Genomic DNA, 23,190 nt, shown 5'->3' on the forward strand with positions numbered 1-23,190 from the left:
AGAAAGAAGCTGGGGGGGAGGTTATTATATAATGGGGTGTGTGAAATGAAGAATGTATAAACATGAAGGAAGGGTTCGGGGAACTGATGTCATGGAAACCTTTCATCCTAACTGGATAAGGGAAGATTGAACATACAACAGTCCTAACACAGCAGCTAAGTTGGTGGCTCACAGGAGAGAAAGCCGGGCTTAGAGATGGTGGAAGTCCTGAGTTCCAGGATGACTTCAGACACATTCTAGCTATGTGATCCTGGGCAAGTTGCTTAACCCCCTACTTGCCTGTTCTTTACCACTCTTTTGTCTTGGATTCAATACTTAGTACTGATTCTAAGACCAAAGGTAGGGTTTAAAAAACTATATTATACTCAATGGGGAAATAGATGGGGTCAGAGGGTCTTCTGTTATGACCCAATGATGAGAGGAGGTCCCTCCCTATGGAGGGGAATGGGATTCCTTGCCTGCCCTTTCTACCAATGGATAATAGAACCAAGTCTACCCACAGTAGGTACACCTGTGAACATATAGTCCCAGCCTTTCATTCTTGCCTAAAGAGGGTCCAAAAGGGTGCCCATTGGGTCAGGGTGAGCACCCTGTTTCTTGGAGACTTGTGGGGAAAAAAATCAGTCTGGCAGCAAGAGGGTAGGAAAGTATCAATCACACTTTAATAAGGCAGAGAGTAGAAAGACAGATAGATAGTGCTTGGGGAAAGGGGTGGAGAGGGAAGCAGACATAGCAGAGAACTGTGAGGAGTGTTGAATGGGGACAGAGTGAACTCTTGGCTGGTAGAGGAGTCCTGAAGGGAAGGTTCTGGGGATCCTGTAGTTTCCAAGTGGTGGTGGTGGATGGATATTCCAAGCCTTGCCCAGGCCCCACAAGGGTCTGTTCATTAACATATCAGTACCCTCTCTAAATTGTCAGTAGTAGTTTAGGTTCGCCTCATTTGGATCATATTTCTCTGGTTTTATTGCACTCTCAGGTTTTGTTTATCTGAGACTTTCCAAGGAGGGCCATTATATTGGGAAGGAGATGCTTTCTCCTAACGCCTTAATGAATTTAGAGCAGTTTTCGTAAGTGGCTTCTAGTCTACCTTTCATACTCTGAATTACTATTTCTGTGATCATCTTACATTGGCTACTTATATGTACCTGATTACCATTCTAAATGGGGGGATAGTCACAGGGTTCATAACAAGAAACAATTTCAGCACACATAAGATTTAGGGAGGAGTCATAAGCAATATAAACCCAGTGCTGAGGGATGGATTGTAAAGGGTGGCTTAACAAGAATGAAAGAGGACTTAGAGTCCAGAGAAAGAGAATCAGGAAAAAGTATAGTCTAGCTCTCACATCAAACTAATCTCATAGGAATTGCACCAGATTGAATCATGGTTGGTAAATCTAAAAGAAAAACAATGAGTAATTTTTCCTATCCCTGTTGCATACCAGGAGATCGACAAAAAGGTCTGCAGATACTAGGGCTGAGAACTGGCCAGGATTACACCCATCTGTAGCATTCAGTGCTCAGGACCTGAAAGAGTTGTACACTGGCAGGAAGAGGTCCTGGGCGGGGTGGGGGGTGGGGTGGGGGGGTGTCCCTGAAGTAGTTCAGGCTGAAGGAATGGGTACCACCTGGCACTCTTGTTCACTGCCCACTTCCAGGTCACAGATTCAGGGCAGACTGAGAAGGTGACCCATGACTACAAGACTACAAGGAATGGAATGGGCCATAGCTGTTTCACCCAATTATATGCCATTAAAACTGATCTAAATGAAATGGACTAATATTCACAAAAATATAAATTGCCTTGATGAGCAAAGATTAGAAAAATCCTCTTGGAAAAAAAAAAACAAAAAACTTGTCATAAATTGACTCCCAAAGGGGAGGGGGCTGGGTTAGATGTATTTTACATGTGAATTCTTGTCTTTTGTCCTTGAGAGGACCAGTGACATCATGATGTTGGGGTCCAGCTAGAGTGTGACTGTTGCTGATCAGTATTAATGATGAAGTCCTCTGGCTTCATGTACTTTAGAACAAAGTATCCTCTGCCCATTTTGCTGGAGGATCTTCACATACTTAGGGCAGACATTCTCCTAACTCACCATTGGGTTTGTTGCCTGAGGTTACCCTCACTTGGTTTAATTCATCTCTCAAGCTAGTTTTACTGGGGTACAGACTTGTAGCCACAGGTAAGGGTTGGGGGAAGGTAGACAGCAAAGGTGGTTGAGCAGCTGATAAGGGCTGCACATTCTATCCAACCTTCAAAGAACAATTCCACTACTAGATAAACTGCTTGAGAAAGCAGGAAAAAGAAAGGTGCTAATGAGGAAAATTAATGTTGGGTTATATTATTTATATTTCTATGTGAATCCATCCATTTCTTCAGACTCCAGCCTCTGAAGGTTGGCAGTTTCTTAAAGGAGTAACCATGTAAGGTCATTCCTACTGAGGCCCCTAAATCATTTACCTGGGCAGGGACCCAGGCTCTATGCCTATGCAAAAACAAAATGCCATTTAAGTTCTCAAGAGGGGTGGTGGGATCAGCAGAGTTCTGGGGAAGCTGTAGATGAATGGGGTAGGAATTGAGATGGAGGCCCACCTCTTTAAGCTATCCACCAGTGGAGACTGCCAGGGGAGGTCAGAAGAATGGGTCTCTGGCCAAGCAGAAGGAAGATGCACTGGGGCATAAAAGACTTGGTCAGATGCCTGTTGGAAGTCTTCTCTGCAGAGGCACAGGAGATTCCATTGGCCTATTAATAAGCCACGCTCTCCTCAGAGAAATGGACTCATTTTATTTCTTGGTTAAAATTCAATGGGGTGCATACATTATTTATTTTTTCTATGATGCAGGAAAAGGGTCACCAAAGAACCCCCAAACTAGAGGGAGTAAGTCTGAAAATTACATATGGGGCAACGAGGAGTTGATCGCAGAAAGCCAGGCCTGGAAGTGGGTGGTCCTGTGTTCAAATGTGATCATAGACATTAGTAGCTGGGTGATCCCAGGCAACTCTCGCTACCTAGTTTGCCTCGGTTTCCTCCTCTGTTAAATGGGATGGAGAAGGAAACGGCAAAGCAGGATCTCTGCCAAGAACCCAAAAAGGGGTCACGGAGTGAACTGAAAACAACGGAAATGCAGACCTGCCATCACACTTCCGGCACACACAAAGAAGGAGGCCCTCTCCCCAAACCCACCCGCTTTAATCCAGGGGACGTCCCCAGGACCCATCGATTGGTCACCGGAAGGAGGGACACAACGCGCCCTAATGCGCAGACGCGGATGCTCCGCGAAGGGAAAGGGGGCCTGGCCGCGGATCCTTATGGGGGATGGAGTCCGGGACAGTGCGTGTCCACAGGAAGCGTCTGCTTCCAGACCATATTTCCCAGAAGGAGCCGCGCTTCCCGGCCCTTAGCGTACTTCCTCTCGCGTTCTTCGAGCTCGTCCCCAAGGCACGGTCGCAGGGCATTGTGGGAGCGACCTATCAGTGTTTGGACTCGGCAGTGGCGGAACCTTCATCCGACCTGGGAAGTCTGATGTCTAAATTGGGATTCTTGGTGCGGATCTCGGTCGGTGGGGGAGTGGGTGGGTCCCCCGCCCCCGCCCCGATCGAGGAGGGAGGAAGGGAAGGAAGGCGAACAAGAAAGAGTACGCCTGCGCGATGACCCCGCCTCAGCCCCGCCCTCGCTAGGCCTCCTGCTCGGGGTCATGCTAAGGGTGAGAGGGACGGTGCAAAAGGCCCTTTAGGCCGATCCCCGGGAGAACGTGCGTGAACTGGGTGTGTAAGTTTTCACCTGCAGGGTTTGGGATACTCCCCCACCTCCGCCCTCCATATGGCCCTATTTGACCTCGGCTGCGGTCCCCCCACAGTGTACATGCACTCCACAAGGCACACTGGCCTGCACGTCGCGCTGGTGCACACACGTGACGCACCTGGGCAAACGTGTACACCATACGGTCTCGGCTACTCGCACACTACGCCCCCACGACTCTACCCATACCACAGTGCACACGCGTGTCACAACTGTGCACCCACGGGCCGGCCCCCCTCCTCCAGCCTTCCTGCCTCAGTGTCCCACCTCCCCCCATACCCTCCACAGAGGTCCTCCCTACTGGGGTTCCCCCGGGAGGTGCCAATGTCTAGCTGGGGAGGGTCCTTACGGGTTCCCAGATCCAGCTCTTCAGGAGGACAAGCCCCCTTCCCCAGTTCCAGCCCCTGTGGTTCCCCCAGACCTGGCAGAGGGGAAGAGGCTCTCTGCCCTCAGGTGAGTCTCGCTGCTCTCCTTAGGTCTCAGACTCCATGAGTGTCTTTATCAGCCTCTGCAGTGACCAGTCGACCTTCCCCCTGCCTGCCTTAGCCCCACCGGGAGCACGTGGTCATTTGGGGGTGATGCCTGATTGAAGGGATGGCAGGGACTGTACTCTGCTGTTTCCTCCTGGAGGCCAGTGACAAGGAAGAACGTAGCCAGCCACCTGGTAACCTCCCACGTGTTTTGTGAGAGGAGTGGACAGGAGGAGCAGCTCAAAGAGGAAAGTGTAGACAGAGGACTGGTTCCTAAGATCCCAAGGGAGAAGATGGCCCAGCTGATTGAAAAGGATCATGAAGCATCAGCACTTTTTTTTAACCCCCTTCCTTTCCATCTTAGAATCAATACTATGTATTGGTTCTAAGGCAGAAGAGGTAAGAGCTAGGCAATGGAGGTGAAGTGACTTGCCCAGGGTCACATAGACAGGCAGTGTCTGAGGTCAAATTTGAACCCAGGACCTCCTGTCTCTAGGCCTGACTCTCCATCCAATGAGCCACCCACCTGCCCCAGCCTCAGTACTTCTGAAAAAAGGGCAACAGAAAAATTCTCATCCCAAAAAGCTCTGTAAAAAAAAAAAAGGGTGCTTATTGGAAGACCATCCATGTTTGGAAAAGGAGAAAGTCATTGTAAGATTTTTAGACCTGTGAGAACTGACAGACGGGTCAGAGGAGCCAAGGCTGGACTGAGATCTCAGCCCCTATGAAACTCGATCTGCTGGCAGAAAAGAAGGCAGCAGTGTGGAGGGCTCCCCTGGAACTCCCTGAGGAATGGACCCTGACATGGCTTCATGTATTATCAGAAAGGTCCTTCCGGGCCACTGAGGCCAACCCTTCTTGAGCTGTGAAATGATGAAGTCAAGCCCCAGAGGAGGGAGGAGACTCAGAAGCCTAGGACCAAAGGGATACAGAGACTCACGCTTTACCAAAAGAACCTACTAAGGTCCAGAAGCTTCATTGAGTTGCTCAAGGTCACACAGGTCAAGCATTAGAAACTGGATCCTCTGACTCCAGAATCAGCATTCTTTCCCTTGTTCCATATCTATGCTTTCTTTAAATATGAAGGAACCTTCTTTTTTGTCTCTGTTGACGTTGGGGTTTTTTATTTTTACTTTGCCCAATATCATAATTGCAGTTCCTGAATTGTTGTTTTATTCTGATTCACATGATGCATAGTTATTTTTTCTAGCTTTTTATTTTGATTGTCTTTTTTTCAATGTGTTTTGTAGTATTATAGTAGCTTTTTTCTTATCCATTTTATCCGTGCATTTTACATTTTATTGGTTTTATCAATTCACATTTGTGAAGATAACGTATAAAATGAATATTGTGTATTTTTATCTATTTGTGTCTCCAATATTGCTTTTAAAAAATCAAGATCCCTCCCCTAACTTTTTTTGTTTCTTAGGGGTATTTTTGCATTTTTTTTCCTAAAAGAATTTCATTGCTTTGTTCTCTTCGTTAATTTTTCTCACCTTGTCTGTTCCTCAATTTTATTTTCTGATTGATGTGTGTCCTTGTTTATTTTTTCTTTAATCTCTTTATTTCTTAATGCAGTTAGAACTTCTGAAGTCCCAGATTTGTGCTCTCACTTCTGACCTATTTTATTGTTACTGATCTCTCCCTCATTTTTTTTCTGCCTCATTCTCAGAAATATCAATTCATGAGGAAAGCAATATAGATTGGAGTAAGGCCCAATGATAGAAACTGTTGTGTACCACATATTTTTGTATAATTCTATCCCTGTTGTCCCTAGAATCATTCTCCTTTCTTTTGTTATCTCCCATCTTTGGGTCCTTATTCTCCCATCCTCTGGATAGTAACTGCCCCATAAACTCCTTTTTTTGGTTCTTTAAGTAGAATGTTCAGATAACACAAGACTTTCTGCATCCACTGGAAACCTCAGAAGATAATAATATATTCTAAAAAAACAAAAGAGATGAGATCCTGAAAACTCGAGCCTCATTATCAACATAATCAAATGGACATTTAGCACAAGACTATAGTTTGAGGCATTCCTCAACTAGGAATGAGGCCTCACCTGAACTAGGTTACTAAGCTTCCCCCAGTAGTGTATCAAGGACACTCACCACCAAACCCGGACAATAGCTGCCGCCATGCCAAGATGCTCAACATGCTGCCACCAGGCACCTCTCCGTGCCAAGAGCCCTGAGAGAGGAAGTGATGCCAAATATATAGACCGTTTTTATATCACTTTCCTGTGTCTCACATGTATCAATGGTAGCTTAAGCTTGACTTAGGACAGCCCAGGGGTCTGTCAGTTGTTTCTGATTTGTCATTTGTTAGCACATGTCTGTCACAGGCCATCCTTCTCAATACTTAATCCTTAAATAGGGGTGTAGACATTCCTGTTTTGTTAGACTAAGCAGGGTGGAGTAAATCTAAAATTCACACCACAAGAATTCTAAAGACTTTGACTTTTCCAGCCCTGACAGACAAACCAAGGTGGTAAAGAGTGGTAGTTCTCCAGATTATGCCATATAAAAGATGATGAGGATGGGAAATGAACCAAGCCCAGAAATGAATGTAATTGGAAGAAAACAGTCTATTTTGCATTTAGGAAATTGTGCAGTGCCTATAATGAACTCAATTTCCTGAAATGAAATTCTGTCTTTCAACAGCCCTGTTTTTCTGTTGATGCATTATTATGGCAAATCATAGAAAACTTATCAAGATTTAAAAATGAGTAAGTGAAAGGGCAGTGAGATCTATGTGCATATAGACTGCAGCCTATTTCCAGTGAAGAATTGTGCACAAGAATATCAAAAACTGACTAAGAAATGATGGGAGAGAAAGAGAACAAGCACTTAAGAAGTGTGTTAGTACTGTGCTTTACAAATATCTCATTTTATGAGATTAGTTGGAGATGAGTTATGAATGCAGAACAGACAGTTTCAGTCTGCCTATCTGCAACCCTTGTATAAGAGACTTAGAAGGGTTTGATTCCCTCTCAAGGTTTTCTGGGTGAAGATCAGCAGCCTAGGCTAGGAAGGCATGGATGGTTTATAGTCATCTGCAGAGGGATGAGCCTTATTGCTATGGCAGGTGACAGATGAAATGACTAAGGGACAAAGGTTTGGCCTGCCAGGTATATTGATCTATTAAGCAATGCATGGCACTTGTCCAAAAAATTGAGAACAGCCCCCTTTCTCATCTTAGGGCTGGACCCTGAATATAGGGGGACTTATACCGTAAAAATAATCAGATGAGATTAATTAAAAGGAAAAATGCAATATTAGGTAATCTGATTTCTAGCTAGAGGAAACGATTAGGAACTTTGCAAGTTGGAAGAGGGAGAGTGAATAATACAGTTCCCTGAATTTAGGAGAAGAGCTAGCCCATTTATCCCCAAGTATCTGTAAATAAAGGAACATGGAAACAATGACTGATTGACTAGTATGGGACTAATTTTCAGATAAACCATATGGGCTGCTTGAGATGAATAATTGTGAGAAAATTCTTTCCATCAATCTTAGGATCCAGCTAGGTTTCTGGTCAACATAAGCTAGGTCCTTGATTGATGGTATCTCACCAGTAGTCATAAGAGGTCCAGTTTCCTAGTCAAACAGTGCTAGATTCAAATAATGCAGAAAGTTTTCTCTCAATCCCCACAACTGCATCAATTTCTCTCACAGGATGGAATTTGCACTAGGCCTATAATTGAATGGAAAGGGAATTGAGCTAGCTCCAGAATTGAGTCACAAGGTGGAGCTAGTATGGTCACTCAATTGCCTCAATTCCTAATCTCATCTGCTTCTTAATCTCTTGATTTTCCTCATCACAAAAGACACAGATCCTTTGACATTGGTAGAATTATCCTTTGGTACACAGTACACATTTCCACACTGTGCAGGTAGTTAATGTTATAATAAAGGAGGCGGAGGCCAGAATTTCATTCTGGGGCTTCCTAGAACAAGGAAGGTGGCGATCTCTGAGGAAGAACAGAGTTCTATTATGGGTAAATTAGTCTTCAGGCCTGAGAGGGCATTTGGGGGGCCTGGCCAATCTCAGAATGTAGAGATCAATACAGAAGTAATTGCCAAAATGTTGCTAAGCAGAAATCAATATAATTAGGCTCGGGAGGCTGACTGCCAGTGGTAGTGTTTTGTGTCTGTTTGCTTTAGAAAGTACTTGATTTTCTTGGGGTCCACTTACGAGGACATATCCAGGGAAATTTCAGTCACGGAAAATGCCTTCTATGCTACTGAGTCAAGTACAAAGCAGGGTGGGGGTGGGGAGTCAGGACACACCCAGCAAGGAGCTTATTTCAAAGTTTTTGGGAAGTGGAATACCCAAAACTAAGTGCTCTGAAAACGTCTTCCTTTAGAGCCTACATCTTTGTGTTTGTTTCCGAAGGCATTTGAGAGGAGTTACCTCCAGTTAAAGAAGAATGTGTTTGACTCCGGAATTGGTGACGTTCAAGGATGTGGCTGTGGAGTTCACCCAGGAGGAATGGGGACACCTGAAGCTTGCCCAGAGGGCCCTATACAGGGATGTGATGTTGGAGAATTATGAGAACTTGGTCTCCCTGGGTGAGCACACCCCTCCTCCATGACTCAGTATCTATCATCTAGGGAATCTTGGCAGTTTTCTTCGTTATTGGCGGTGGGTCTTCTGAAATGCTGAGCGAAGTTTGGACTTGTTCTGCAAACTCTGCCTCACATGGCAGAGGATCTATTCCTTTATGGCCAGTAGAGATATTTCTGTTCACTCTTCCCAGACGAAAAATGTCCCGTAGCTTTGCTGTGCTGGCCCTGAGGCTGAAGCTTCCCCACTCCATGGATGCTCAGGTCAAAAGTGTTTGCTAAAATACCAGAGGAGTTTGGATTTTGCTTCCTCCAGGAAGCACTCCTCACCCCCACTCCCCTTTCCTAGGGGTTTCTACAGGGACTATGGGGCTCTGCTTTCTATGGATTTTTCTCTCCCTAGACTGGAAGCCCCATGAGCCAACAGTGATCTGTCTGAATTAAAGTTTCATTTCACCTTTATAATTCTTTGTGCCCAGAAAATACTCAGTAAAGCAAAGAGAATTACAAAAGAAATTCCGGACCGTTGGTCATAAGTCTGAATCCCCAAGTTGTTTCTTCTCAGGACTCCATCTCCTAGATCTTATGCTTGGCATTCAGAGCCCTTCTCAATCTAGCACCTGCCCACCTTTCCAGACCAATCATATATTCCTCTCCGGTAGGCATTCTGCAGCCTTATTGCTTATTGCATTAACCTGTGAACATCTAATGTACACTTTGCTTTTCCTTTTACGTAAATCTGTTGCTTTCAAAGCTGTCCAGTTTGTCTCTATTCCTTCTACCCTCTCCTGATTGGTTTTTAAAAAAGCTTCAGTGACCTCTTCTTCTTTGACACCCCCATACGTGTATGTTATCCATATATTATGTGTTTATTAGTGTGTGTGTGTGTATATATACAGAGAGAGAGAGTTCTGCAAAATGTCTGCTTCCTTTGGGGCAGTGATTTTGATGCCTTTTCTTTTTATCTCTAACATCTAACAGGTGCTTCGCACATCACAAATGGTCAATACATGACATGATTAATTGAAATCCCTGAATTTCAGTTGAGATACATGAAAAATGGTTTTAGCTTCTAAGCATGGTCTGTAACCCCTCCAAATAGGAAACCCGTGTCCTTATTTGTATCACCCTGTGATGGCCCCTTTTAGCTGTTTTCTTTTCTGTAACTAGAACTGAATTCTTTGGTAGCTTTCTAAGGTCTCTTTTACAGCACATTGTCATTTCTGTGCCTATGTATAGGGCTTCCTGTTTCCAAACTGGATGTGATCTCCCTGTTGGTGAGAGGGGAAGCACTGTGGAGGCCCGAGGGAGGAGGCCCCAAAAGCTCTTATAAAGGTGAGTGATAAAGTGCAAAGCAGGCAGATGGGAGCCATCTCACATGTGGAACAAGACAACAGCTCCAACCCCATTTCCCCAAGATGGTGACCACACCTCTGCCATGTTGGACTGACAGTGTGTGACCTTTCCACAAAGGCCCTCGGGGTGTGGAAAAGAATTAGGCTTCTCCAGCAGTCCTCTTTCTCTTGAGCACATCAGTTCCCTAATCTCTGTCTTTCCTCTCGTTTCTGCCTCAGAGAATGAGATATATGTTTCTTCTTTTGTATTGTAAAGTAATTTAAAATGTAACAGCCATCAGTAAAGAGGTAAGTGTCCAGTTGGAGGGCTTGCCCAGAGGGTACAGTTGTGGATTTGGATGGAATGACTAAGAACAGTAGGCCCAAGGGTACAGTGAAGAAACAGACCCTGTAGAGGTGCTTTACCTAATGGGAACTTATATGGATGCCACAAGAACAAGAAGACTCATCAAGGACCCCACAGTACCAGAGGGAGGAGTCACCTCAAGTCCTGTGTGGTCCCAGTGTTAGAGATTATCTCCTTGTGTACTTAAGCAAGCACCATTCTTTTTTTTTTTAATAATGAGTTTTTATTGAGGGCTTTTCTCTTTTAATATCATAAATTTCCCCAGTATGCCTTTCCCTTCCCCTCCCAGAGCATCATTTCATATTGTAAATAGTATCTTTATAAAGCCCCAAAATAAAAAAAGAGATGAAAGAAGGAAAATAAGTATAATTTTTTCCAAAAACGAAAAAAAAATTAATTGTACAAAACTTTTTACCTTCTACTTCTGTCAAGGAATGAGTGTGAAGATTTTTCTTATCTCTTCTTTTGAGCCATGCTTGTTATTTATCATTTTAAAAGAATCACTTTATTTTTTTTATGATTCTATGTTCATTGTGATTTTTGATAGTTTCCTTGTTTCTCTTAACTTCACTATGCATCAGTTCATGTTGCTCTTTTCATCCTTTTGATCACATTCATCATTTCTTACAGTACAGTAACATTACATTATATTCTCGTACCATTGTTTGTTTAGGCATTTCCTAATTGATGAGTATCTACTTTATTTTCAGTTCTTTGTTATTGCAAAAAGTTTTGCTATAAATATTTTGCTGTATATGGGACTTTCTTATCAATGACCTTCTTAGGGAATAAGCCTAGTAATGGAATCTCTGGTCAGAGAGTATGGATATTTTATTCTCTTACTAATTCTAATTTACTTTCCAAAATGGTTATATTAATTTACAGGTCTACCAACAATGCACTAGTGTGCTTACACTCTTACAACCCTTCTGACATTGGCCATTTGTTTGCATGCATCTATTCTTACCACTGATGATACCATTAATGGGATTATTCACATTTGTGGTTGAAATGTTCCATTACTGCTGTTCTTATTAGGTCATTTTAGTGAATGCCTCTGCTTTGACTTAATTGTGTCACCTGCTTGATTATTATTTTTTTTTTTAGTGTTTTCATGCAATTTCATGCAATATTTCTGTATTTCTCTTGTTGTAATAGAAGATACATATCACAGATAAAAAAAACATGAGGGAAATAAAGTGGAAGATGGCATGATTTGATCTGCAAACTCCAACAGTTCCTTCTTTGGCTATGGATATCATTTTTCATGAGTCCCTTCTGATTATCTTGGAAATTTGCTTTACTGATAATGGTTTAGTCCTTTACTGTTTATTATCTTATAATACTTCTGTTATGATATACATTCACCTGCTTGATTATTAAACTTGGGCATACTGATAGGGGTTGGTGAGTTGTCCAGTAATTTCATTTATTTATTTGTATTTATTTTTTTGAAGCCCTTCCATCTTAGAATGAATACTATGTATTGGTTCTAAGGCAGAAGAGTGGTAAAGGCTAAGTCTGGACACACAAAATAATTCAATCTTGAAATAGGAATCTCCAATATCCAGCCTTTGAGTTCAGGATGTGACACCACACTTATTTTTAAAAAAAAACTTCTGTAAGTCAAATTGTTATTATCTAATTCATTATGTCTTTCATCATGGCCGCTTTTAAAATCTCACCATATTTTTGAAGAATGACAGAAATGTATTTTGTTGAATTTGTTGTTTTCTGCTTTTGGCCTTCAATGAATATCCTTTAATTTGTCCCTTTTTCAAAATTTAAAAAAAGTTTTCTGAAATATATAAGATTGTTTTGTTTTTTACAATTTGGGGAAAGAACAGTAATTGTGAAATTTTCCCCAATTACTCAGTTTTCCAGGTTCCTCAATTTTAGCTGACTAAATTGCAAGGTGTTTTCTAGCTCTAATTTTTTTTTATCTATTTTCCCCACTTCCAGCATGGTTTTCCATATACTTTCCTGAAGAATATATTTCAATTCTCCATGATTGTGCATTTCTAATGATATCTATAAGTGCTTCCAGTTCTTAAGAATGTAATTCATTTCAGTGTTCTGTTAGTATATTCTCCCCTGGCCTTGGTTTCAGTTCCTCATAAGTAGTGTTCTATCTGTTCAAATTATTTTTTGTTCTTTTGGTGAAACTAGAAATTCCTCTAAAGAAGATTCCTTTCTATCATGGTAAACAGTGGCCAGTAACTTTTTAAAAAAATTTAATTTAATTTTTTCCCAGTTGCATATAAAAAGTTTCCAACATTTTTCAAAGAATTTTAAGTCTTGCATTCTCTCTTTTCCTCCCTCTCCTTGCCCCCAGCTGAGATGGTAAGCAATCTCATATAGATTTTACATGTTCAATCATGTAAAACATTTGTCCATATTAATCCTTTTGTGGAAGGAAACTCAAAACAAAAAAAAAAGATCAGAAAAAAAGTGAAAAAAGTTTGCTTTGGTCTGGATTCAGATTCTATCAGTTCTTTCTCTGGAAGTAGATGGCATTTTTTATCATGAGTCCTTTGGAATTGTTTTGAGTCATTGAATTGATGAGAATAACTGTTATTCATAGTTATTTATTGTACAATATTCCTGTTACTGTGTACAGTGTTCTGGTTCTGCTTATTTCACTCTGCTTCAATTCATGTAAGTTTTTCTAGGTTTTTCTGAAAAGCTCCTCTTGCTCATCATTTCCAGCTCTTCCTACTCCTCATTTCTTACAGCACAATAGAATTCTTTTACAATTATATACTATAACTTACTCAGCCATTTCCCAATTGATGGTTGTCCCTTTACTTTCCAATTCTTTGCTTCCACAAAAGGAGCTGCTTTAAATATTTTTGTATAGGTAGGTCCTTCCCCTCCACCTTTTTAAAAAAAATCTCTTTGGAATTAAAAAAAAAAACTAGTAATAGTATTGTTGGGTCAACAGGTATATACTGTTTTATAACCCTTTGGGCATAGGACCAAATTGCTCTTTAGAATGATTGAAACAGTACACAATTCCCCCAACACTGTATTTGTGTCTCAATATTCCCACATCCCCTCTGAGTTTTTTTCATTTTCTTTTTCTATCATAATACCCAGTCTAATAGGTGTGGAGTGGTACCTCAGAGTTGTTTTAATTTGTATTTTGTGTGACTATAGAGAGTTATAATTACTTTGAGAACTGCCTGTTCATATCCTTTGACCATTTATCAATTGGGGAATGACTTGTATTCTTATATATTTAATTTATTTTTCTATTGTTACAGTTAAAAGAGTGGTTTCCTTAAACTGTGACTGCGAAAATATGGTTTCAAATAAAAAATATAGTGGTCACCATGGGAAAATTCCCAAATATTAAATATACCCAAGTCAGCTGGGTTTTATGGAGATTTTAATTAATACAAATAAAGGAATTAATGAAAAGGAGAGGGAAAGTAAGAGAAAATAATGAGAAAAGGGCTAGGCCAGCCTAGGCTTAAGCCTTAAGAGAGATCAGTCAGTCTTTTATCCACTCACCACAAGATTTGTCCCAAGCAAGATTCTAGTGTTCAGAGAGACCCACCAGTTCAGCTCCTGAACTCCACTTCAGCTTCCAAGGCTGCAATCTCCCTTCAGAGGCCTTCTGACCTCCTTTTAAAGAGAATTTTCTCCTATGTCACCTCCCCTAAGTTTTCACATCTACCAATCACAGTAGACGTTTTCATAGGAGTGACCATTCTTAATTCACACCTTCTTTAGTTCTCAACTTCTCTGGGTAGACTAAAACTTCTGAGTAAGTTCACACCTCTTTGCCCCTTGCAGGTTTGCAAGTTGCCTGACCTTTTAGTGATTAATTTGACCTTCATAGGTACTTAGCACCCTTTTGTATTAGATCTAAAAATAGACCTAGCTTAAGGGTTTTAGCTTTTACTTTAAGTATGGGTTAAGTACTTTTCATTGTTCAGTAAGGAGTTAACAACTTTATCTTCCCCTAAAGCATGCTTAAGTATGGGTGGAGTAACTTTAGAGTTCTCACATTCCTGATCAAGTACCTTCATTGTTTAAAATGGGGAATAGCCTTAACCAAATGTTCTAAGGTAGAGTCTGAGAAATCTTAAGATTCACAATCTGAGAAATTTTAAGATTCACACTATGTATTTGGGAAATGAGGCCTTTATAAGAGAGACTTATAAAAATTTTTCATACTATTATGATTACTATGCATTACTCTCCATCTTGTTTCCCCCTTTAGTTTCTGACCTCCCCCTCCTCCAATTTACCCTCTTTTCCACCATCCCCACCTCCTTTTACCCTCTTTCCTTCCCTCTTTTCTATAGGGTAAGATAGATTTCTATATCCAATTGATTGTGTATGTTCTTCCCTAATTGATCCAATTCTGATGAGAGTATGGTTCACATGCTCTCTTCCCCACCTCTCACATCCTCCCCTCCACTGTAAAAGCTCTCTCATGCCTCTTTTGTGTGTGATAATTTATCCCATTCTGTTTTTCCCTTCCCCAAACTCTTCCCAGTTTGTTCCTCATACTCAAGCCTTAATTTTGTTATTTTTTCATTTCATCCCATCATATTCAACTCACACCCTTGTCCTCTGTCTATGTATACTCCTTCTAACTGCCCAAATAAAGATAAATTTCTTAGGAGTTACATCCTATGTAGGAATGTAAATAGTTTAACCTTCCTGAATGTCTTTTGAATTCTTGTTCCTGTTTATTTTTTTATACTTCTCTTCAGTCTTTTATTTGAGAGACAAATATTCTATTCTGCTCTGGTCTTTTCATCAGGATTTCTGAAAGTCTGTATTTCATTGAATATCTATTTTTTCCCCTGAAGGATTATGCTCACTTTTGCTGGGTAAGTGATTTTTGGTTAAAGTCCTAGCTCCTTTGTCCTTTGGGATATCATATTCCAGGCTCTCTAATCCTTTAACATAGATGCTGCTAAATCTTGTGTTATCCTAAATATGACTCCATGATGTTTTAATTGTTTCTTTTTGGCTAATTGCAATACTTTCTCCTTTACCTGGGAGTTCTGGAATTTGGCTATAATATTCCTGAGAGTTATTCTTTTGAGATCTCTTTCAGGAGGGTATTGCCCTCTGGTTCTAGAATAGCAAGGCAGTTTTCCTTCATAATTTCTTGAAAGATGATGTCTAAGCTCTTTTTTGATCATGGCTTTCAGGTAGTCCAATAATTCTTAGTTTATGTTTCCTGGATTTATTTTCCAGGTCAGTTGTTTTTTCCAATGAGATATTTCATATTTTCTTCTATTTTAATTCTTTTGATTTTGATTATTTCTTTTTATTTCTTTTTTTGGTTTATTCAACTTTATTGAAGAAAAATAACTCAATTACTAGCAGAGCTATTAAGTTGATCACTCATCCATTGACAACTTGCATAATTTATTCAGTGCTGTATTAAACAGTGTATTGGAAGATAGATTAATTAATAGCTCCAAGCCTCTTAACAAAATTTAAATGACAATTACAAAAAGTTCAAGACCCTATTTTGGAATACAAGGGGCGTTTGACTTACAGTTTCCATTCTCTGTAGAACAAGAACAGGTTATTCCATTCCTTTATTGACGTGCATAAAATACATCACATTTTCTGTTCTGCTGATGCTATAAATTCAGTACCAGTTCTTCAACCACATCAGTTATGAGCATAAAGTACATCATGAAACCCCAAATCTCTTAACAACAGAAGGCTTAAACAAGATGGATGCTGCTACAGTAATGTTGTTTCCTTTGGTATGACAATTGTCTATCCATCTCCCTCCCCCTCAGGTATCTTCAGCATCTATTAGAGCAGTGAGGAATGGGGTTTTAGTCTCATAACCAAGCTAGAGTGAAGACATCGGCCACATAATAAACATGCTCCATTTTTTAAGAAATTCTGAATCTTGGGCAATTGTTCTCTTGTAACTACTTTACAGTTTCTAAAAGCAATTATTGTCCAAAGCTGGAAGAACTTAAGTCTTCTCAGATGAGCATGTGCATGAATAGAGGGAGATAAATAATAAAATTTAAAAAGATGAGGTCTGATAGGGGAGCAGCCAGATAAGAAAATAAAAAAGGGAAAAGTTTATTCCAGCTATAATGCAGGTTATTCTGACTTTAAGGTAGCATCACATGGCATATTTCTGAGTCTATTCTCAAGATATTCTACTGTACTTGTCTCTCTCTGTTTTATAGATCCCTGCAATCTCTGGCACTAAGGGGTCATCTGGGTTTGGATCACATAGCAATGAACAAATGGATAAAAGAACTTTAGAAATAGTTAAAGCAGGAGACCATTGTGATCTTAGAATATCAAGACAAATGCTGCCATTACTGTTAATTATTTGGATGATAAATTCTTGTTGTAAATGCAATCTTAGGTGGTTTGAAGGTGTAGTCTGTAGGGAACTGAGTTGTCAAAAAGAATACACTACCTTGATATGGGCTATCATTAGGTCCAATAATTGTGGCTTGCCAATGAAACATATCATCCCCAACTGGATCTGCATAACAGTGTGTTGGAGGATCATGGTTCCTGTGAACCATGAGGACCTGGTAATGCTCTCCGGAACCAGGACCCATTTGAGATAGGCAGGAAGCTGCACCTTCACAATGTGGACCATGCTCTCCATCACTTTCCTTGGTCATCAAGCAGTGCACACTCTGCTTTCATAGAGATCCCTGACCATTATTGCCTGACTGTTTCTTGATGTCTCATGGAATCATTAGCTTCTGTTTGCCTAATTTTAATTTTTAAGACATGATTGCTCTTCAGTGAGCTTTTGTACTTCTTTTTCCATTTGGCCAACTTCACTTTGAAAAAAGTTCTTTTCCTTAGTGAATTTATGGATGCTTTTTTTTTTCCATAGGGCCAATTCTGCTTTTTCAAGACGTTCTTCTCTTCCATGTATTTTTGTGTATCATTTTCCATTTAACCAGTTCTGCTTTTTAAGAAGATCTCTTCATTGGGTTTTTGTGCCTCTTTTAACAATTGCCCTGTTCTGTTTTAAAGTATTAATATCTTCAATATTTTTTGTGCTTCTTTACCAAGCTGTTGACTCTTTTTTTATTGTTTCCCTGTATCACTCTAATTTCTTTCCCCAATTTTATTCTGTCTTTCTTATTTCATTTTAAAAATTCTTTCTGAGCTCCTCCATTAATTCTTTTTGGGTTGAGACCAATTCCTATTTTTCTTGGAGGCTTGCAGGAGTATTGACTTTGTTGTCTTCCGAGTTTGCAGTTTGGTCTTCCCTGTCACCAAAATAACTTTCTTTGTTGAGTTTCTTTTTTTTGGTTTGTTTCCTCATTTTTCAGCCTTTTCCTTTCCTTTTCTTCCCTGTTCCAAGCTTCAGGTTCTTGTGCAGCTGCCTTCAGAGGTGACTTTGGGGATCTATCCGCTTTCATATCTTCCAAGGTGGTATGATGGTAGGAGAGATGTATTTAATACTCTCCAGGCCCATACTTTGGTCTGTGGGTAACCACAAGCATTCTTTTCTTCCTTGGTGGTCTGACCAGGGTTCCCCACTTTCCTGGTATGTGCTAGTATTCCTCCTCCAACTGGGACTGCACCCCAGGACTATTACCTGGAATGGTGTATGGGCAGTGTGACAAGAGTCTTGTACCTAGAGCCAGCAAAGAGACCCCTATAATCTCCTTCTGAGAAGTTGTCTAACTGCCCTTTTTCTGTTTTTGGCTGATAGCTCTAGAAACCTTTGCTGCTGATTCAGCAGCCCCCAAGGCCTGTTGCCTTGTTGGTGCTTGCCTTAGTGTGCTACTTAGTGTTCCACTTGCACCCTGGTGCACTAGATCTTTTATGCTGGCCTTCTAAGTTGTTTTGGGCTAAAAAAATTATTTCACCCTGTCTTTTTGTGGATTATGCTGTTCCAAAATTCATTTTGAGCCATTTAAATTTTTTTGTAGGATAATTTATAGAGGTCAGGAGAGTTTGTGTACCTTCTATGCCTCCGCCTAACTCACCCAAGCCAGTAACTTTTTTTTAACCCTGACCTTCTGTTTTAGAATCAATACTATGTATTGGTTCCAAGGCAGAAGAGTGATAAGGGCTAGGCAATGGAGGTTAAGTGACTTGCTCAGGGTCACACAGCGAGGAAGTGTCTGAGGCCAGATTTGAACCTAGGACTTCCTGTCTCTAGACCTGGCTTTCAATCCATTAAGGCTACCCAGCTGTTCCCCAAGCCAGTAACTTTTTTAACTTTTCTTTCAGGTACTCTTAGTCAGAAGACCAAGTTTGAAATCAAAGTCACAAGTCTGATGCAGTGCATTTACATGGAGGAATCATACAAGACAGATCTTCCAGTAAATATTCCTTGGCATTCCATCACAGCAGAACCAATAGAATGTGATATTAATTTAAAGATACAGAAGGGCAACCAGGAGAGACTGTCCAGACTCATAACAATTCCACAGAAGACTACTTTTAATGAAATGACTGCACCATATTATAATACTTTGGGAGGAGGTTTTAATCTGGCATCAATCTTTGTTCCATGGAGAAATCCTATGAAGAAAGGCTTCCATAATAAGACACTAGAAAAAAAGGTAAAGGATTTTTCAGACCTATTCATATGCAATGCTTTTTCCTTAGGGAAGAATCTTTCTAAGTATGACAAATGCAAGAAGCCCTTTAGTTACCAATCAGACCTAATTAAATTTCATAGAACACAAGCTGGAGAAAATCCACATGAGGACAAAGAAGGGGGAAAAGCCTTTGGCAGAAGAGCAGGTGGTATTAGGTATCAGAAAATTAGAATTAGAGAAAAAAATGAATGTCGTAAGTATGGCAAAACCTTTAGCCACCAAAAAAGATTGATAAAAATGAAAATTAATACTCAGGAGAAACCTTTTAAATGTAAGGAATGTGGGAAAGGATTCAGCCAGAGGGGAAACCTTATTACTCATCAAAAGACTCATACTGGTGAGAAACCATTCATATGTAAAGAATGTGGAAAAGGCTTCAGTCAGAGAGGAACTCTGATTAGCCATCAGAGAATTCATACTGGAGAGAAGCCCTTTGAATGTCATGAATGTGGAAAAGCCTTCAGTGAATGGGGATCCTTTAACAGACATCTTAGAACTCATACTGGTGAGAAACCCTTTGAATGTTATGAATGTGGGAAAGGATTCAGCCAAAGGGGAACTCTCATTAGTCACCAGAGAACTCATACTGGAGAAAAACCCTTTGAATGCCATGAATGTGAAAAAGCTTTCACTTCAAGTAATGGACTCAAAACACATCAGAGAAATCATACTGGTGAAAAACCCTTTGAATGTCATGAATGTGGAAAAGCCTTCACTGAGCGTAAAGTACTCAAAATCCACCAGAGAATACATACAGGAGTGAAACCTTTTGAATGTAATGAATGTGGGAAGGCCTTTAGTGACAATAATGTCCTTAGAAGCCATCAGAGAACTCATACTGGAGAGAAACCCTTTGAATGTCAGGAATGTGGAAAAGGCTTTAGTCAGAAGGGAACTCTTAATAGCCATCAGAGAACTCATACTGGAGAGAAACCCTTTGAGTGTCAGGAATGTGGGAAAGGCTTCAGCTGGAAGGCAAGCCTTATTGCCCATCAGAGAACTCACACTGGAGAGAAACCCTTTGAATGTCATGAATGTGGGAAAGGATTCAGACAGAGGGCAAACCTTACTACCCATCAGAGAACTCATACTGGAGAGAAACCTTTTGAATGTAATCAATGTGGGAAAGCCTTCAGTAAAAGTAATATTCTCAAAACACATCAAAGAATTCACACTGGATTAAAACCCTTTGAATGTGATCATTGTGGAAAGGCTTTCAGTGATGGTAATGTCCTCAAAAGCCATCAGAGAACTCATACTGGAGAGAAACCTTTTGAATGTCAGGAATGTGGGAAAGGCTTTAGCTGGAGGGCTAGCCTTATTACCCATATGAGAACTCATACTGGAGAAAAGCCCTTTGAATGTCACAAATGTGGGAAAGCCTTCAGTCAGTGGGGATCATTTAATAAACATCAGAAAACTCATACTGGAGAGAAACCCTTTGAATGTCATGAATGTGGAAAAGGATTCAGACAGAGAGTGAACCTCATTACCCATCAGAGAATTCATACTGGTGAGAAACCCTTTGAATGCCATGAATGTGGAAAAGCCTTCAGTGAGAAGGGACACCTTATTAGACATCAGAGGACTCATACTGGAGAGAAATCCTTTGAGTGTAATGAATGTGGGAAAGCCTTTGTTGAGAGGCGGTCCTTTAATAGACATCAGAGAACTCATACTGGAGAGAAACCCTTTGAATGTCATGAATGTGGGAAAGGATTCAGACAGAGAGTAAGTCTCATTACCCATCAGAGAATTCATACTGGTGAGAAACCTTTTGAATGTCATGAATGTGGAAAAGGATTTGGACAGAAGATAAATCTCATTACCCATCAGAGAATTCATACTGGTGAGAAACCTTTTGAATGTCAAGAATGTGGAAAAGCCTTCAGTGAGAAGGGACACCTTAACAGACATCAGAAGATCCATGCTAGAAAGAAATTCTTTTAGTGGAATGAACATGGGAAAGCCTTCATCCGGAGGAGATCCTGTAATGGACATTAGAGAACTCACACTGTAGGGAAATCTTTTGAATATAATGAAAGTGGTACAGCCTTTAATTAATGGGGAATGTTTATTGGCCATGAGTCAACTCACACTACAGGAAACTTTTTGAATATTGTTAATGTAGGACAAAACATTACAATTATCAGAAGAATTATTAGAAAAAAAAGTGGATATGGGGAAGGCTGCAGCAAAAGGACAAACTTATTAGACAATAGAGAATTTAGAGAGGAGAAAAACTACTTGAATATTTTGTGTGTGTATGTATGTATTTATATGTATCAAAACTAGTTCCAATAAAAACAATTTATGTAATGACTACAATAATGTGAAACAACCTCAAAAAATTTTAGAAATCTATAATCAGTGAAATGATCATTTATGTTGATTCAATTATAATCAGTGTCAGAAGACTAATGAAAAAAACATCCCTTCAATTTCTTGACAGGAAGTCATTGACTTCAGATTCAGTATAGGATATATGTTTTCAGATATGCTCAATAAGACTTTGTTTTGTTTAACTATACTTCTTTGTTTACTGCAGAAGGCTTTTATCTGGAATGGAGAGTTATGGGGGAATAGAATGTGGCTAATAATAGTGATGCTAAAAAAAAGTGTCAGTGAAAGATTTGAAAATGAAAAGAACAGAAAGGATTTCAGACAAGTGGCACATATATTTCCATTGTGTTAAACTTCATATTTGCTTAAAGTACAGATAATAAAATTTCAGCTTGAAATAGTCTTTTTTGTTCTTTGCATATGAAGTATTGTGATAAATTTAGCATCCCTTGAACAAAATAATAATGGTTCATAATGTTATATGTAATCCTCTTTTTCTGTTCTTATTTATATTTAAGATGATAATAAAACAATTTTAATGGGGAAAAAATAACCCTTTAACTGGATGATCTGCTTATTTATCATCACAGCATTCATGTTAAAGAGAAATGCTGTAAATGTCATGAATATGAGAAAGAATTCAGCCAGAGGGTAAAACTTATTGTTCATCACAAGACTCATACTCAAAAATTTTTGAGGTGGGAGGATGCAAGTCCCATGAAAAGATGGCTGGGGTGCTAGGTTAGGTGATACATAAAGCATGTTCTGACCAGGAGTCAATTAGACAGAATGCCCTAGTGAAGTGTGCACTCAGCAACTTTAAAAATATCCAACAAACCACTGCCCAGGGATGGCAAGAGTTTTGAATGCAAGTATACTCATTTCTCTAGATACTGTGGCCATGGTTTCTGGAGGTGCAGCTGGGGCAGTGCTGTTCCAAGGAGAGAAGAAAAACAGAACATATCCTATATGTCATGCAATGGCAAGAGAGTTGCATGTAAAGCCTTGAAGTGTTATTTGATAGTGATCGGGGCAGTCAGCAAGCAGATAGGGATAGGAGGGATAAGAACAAGACTCTCATACTCTAAAATCTTGCATTTTTCATCAATTAGCACTGATTAAACATAAACAACAAAACCTGGAGTTTCAGCATTAGTTAAGGATGAATTGCAGATTGATTAGTTGATTGATTAGTTTACACATTATATGCACTAGATCTGTAATGTTCTATACTGGACATCAGTTCTGTACCTAACCTGTTTTATTAATTACTCATCTTGTTCTTTATTTACTTTTGTTCAGAACTGTAAGACATAATTACTTATAGTAGTGCTCTGATGTACCACACCTCTCCCCCCCCCCATCCCCAATATTCTTATTCCAGAAGGGTGGCAAGACGTCTTCCACATTGACAAATGATGACAAGGTGGATGATGGGAGAACAAGAGACCTGCTCACTGGGGACTCAGACATTCCAGAAGAATCTCCCAAACCTGTACACTTTCCTTATTCCTTGTGACATAAATGTCAAACTTGGAAACACACCATCTGCATTAGGCCATGCTTGTTTTCCAGGGTTTTGTTTTGTTTTGTTTTGTTTTTCAGGAGAGGTGAGGTGAAGATTTCTCATTTTGGGAGATGACAAACTCCAAGGCTTCTGAAATAAATATACACACCTCAGGTTGCTACTCCCTACTTGGGGTTATGATT

At 40.1% G+C, this 23,190-nt stretch overlaps 1 protein-coding gene and 1 pseudogene across 3 annotated transcripts; one reads left to right on the forward strand and one right to left on the reverse strand.

Moving 5' to 3' along the window:
• Positions 1-3,375: 3,375 nt before the first annotated feature.
• Positions 3,376-22,030, forward strand: LOC100619137 (zinc finger protein 345-like). 3 transcript variants are annotated; one of them, XM_056820003.1, is made up of 4 exons: positions 3,376-3,770; positions 8,673-8,848; positions 10,082-10,177; positions 18,764-22,030. In XM_056820003.1, exons 2-4 carry the CDS (start codon positions 8,707-8,709, stop codon positions 21,085-21,087), a joined length of 2,562 nt encoding a protein of 853 aa, XP_056675981.1. In that variant the 5' UTR covers positions 3,376-3,770; positions 8,673-8,706; the 3' UTR covers positions 21,088-22,030. The 3 variants fall into 3 exon arrangements, with proteins under 3 accessions (XP_056675981.1, XP_007485948.3, XP_056675982.1); XM_007485886.3 differs by having other exon boundaries at positions 3,376-3,549; XM_056820004.1 differs by having other exon boundaries at positions 3,376-8,848.
• LOC130457574 (ubiquitin-conjugating enzyme E2 D3-like) lies at positions 16,668-18,628 on the reverse strand (annotated as a pseudogene).
• Positions 22,031-23,190: the final 1,160 nt, after the last annotated feature.

This window comes from Monodelphis domestica, chromosome 2 (genome assembly GCF_027887165.1).
Source record: "Monodelphis domestica isolate mMonDom1 chromosome 2, mMonDom1.pri, whole genome shotgun sequence".
Classification (NCBI taxonomy): Eukaryota; Metazoa; Chordata; class Mammalia; order Didelphimorphia; family Didelphidae; genus Monodelphis; species Monodelphis domestica.

Bases quoted from the DNA above. Each gene is read 5' to 3' on its own strand.
- LOC100619137 (XM_056820004.1), top strand. From the start codon at position 8,707: ATGTGTTTGACTCCGGAATTGGTGACGTTCAAGGATGTGGCTGTGGAG. The intron at 8,849-10,081 runs GTGAGCACACCC...GCCTATGTATAG, and splicing joins TGAGAACTTGGTCTCCCTGG to GGCTTCCTGTTTCCAAACTG. The intron at 10,178-18,763 runs GTGAGTGATAAA...CTTTTCTTTCAG, and splicing joins CCCCAAAAGCTCTTATAAAG to GTACTCTTAGTCAGAAGACC.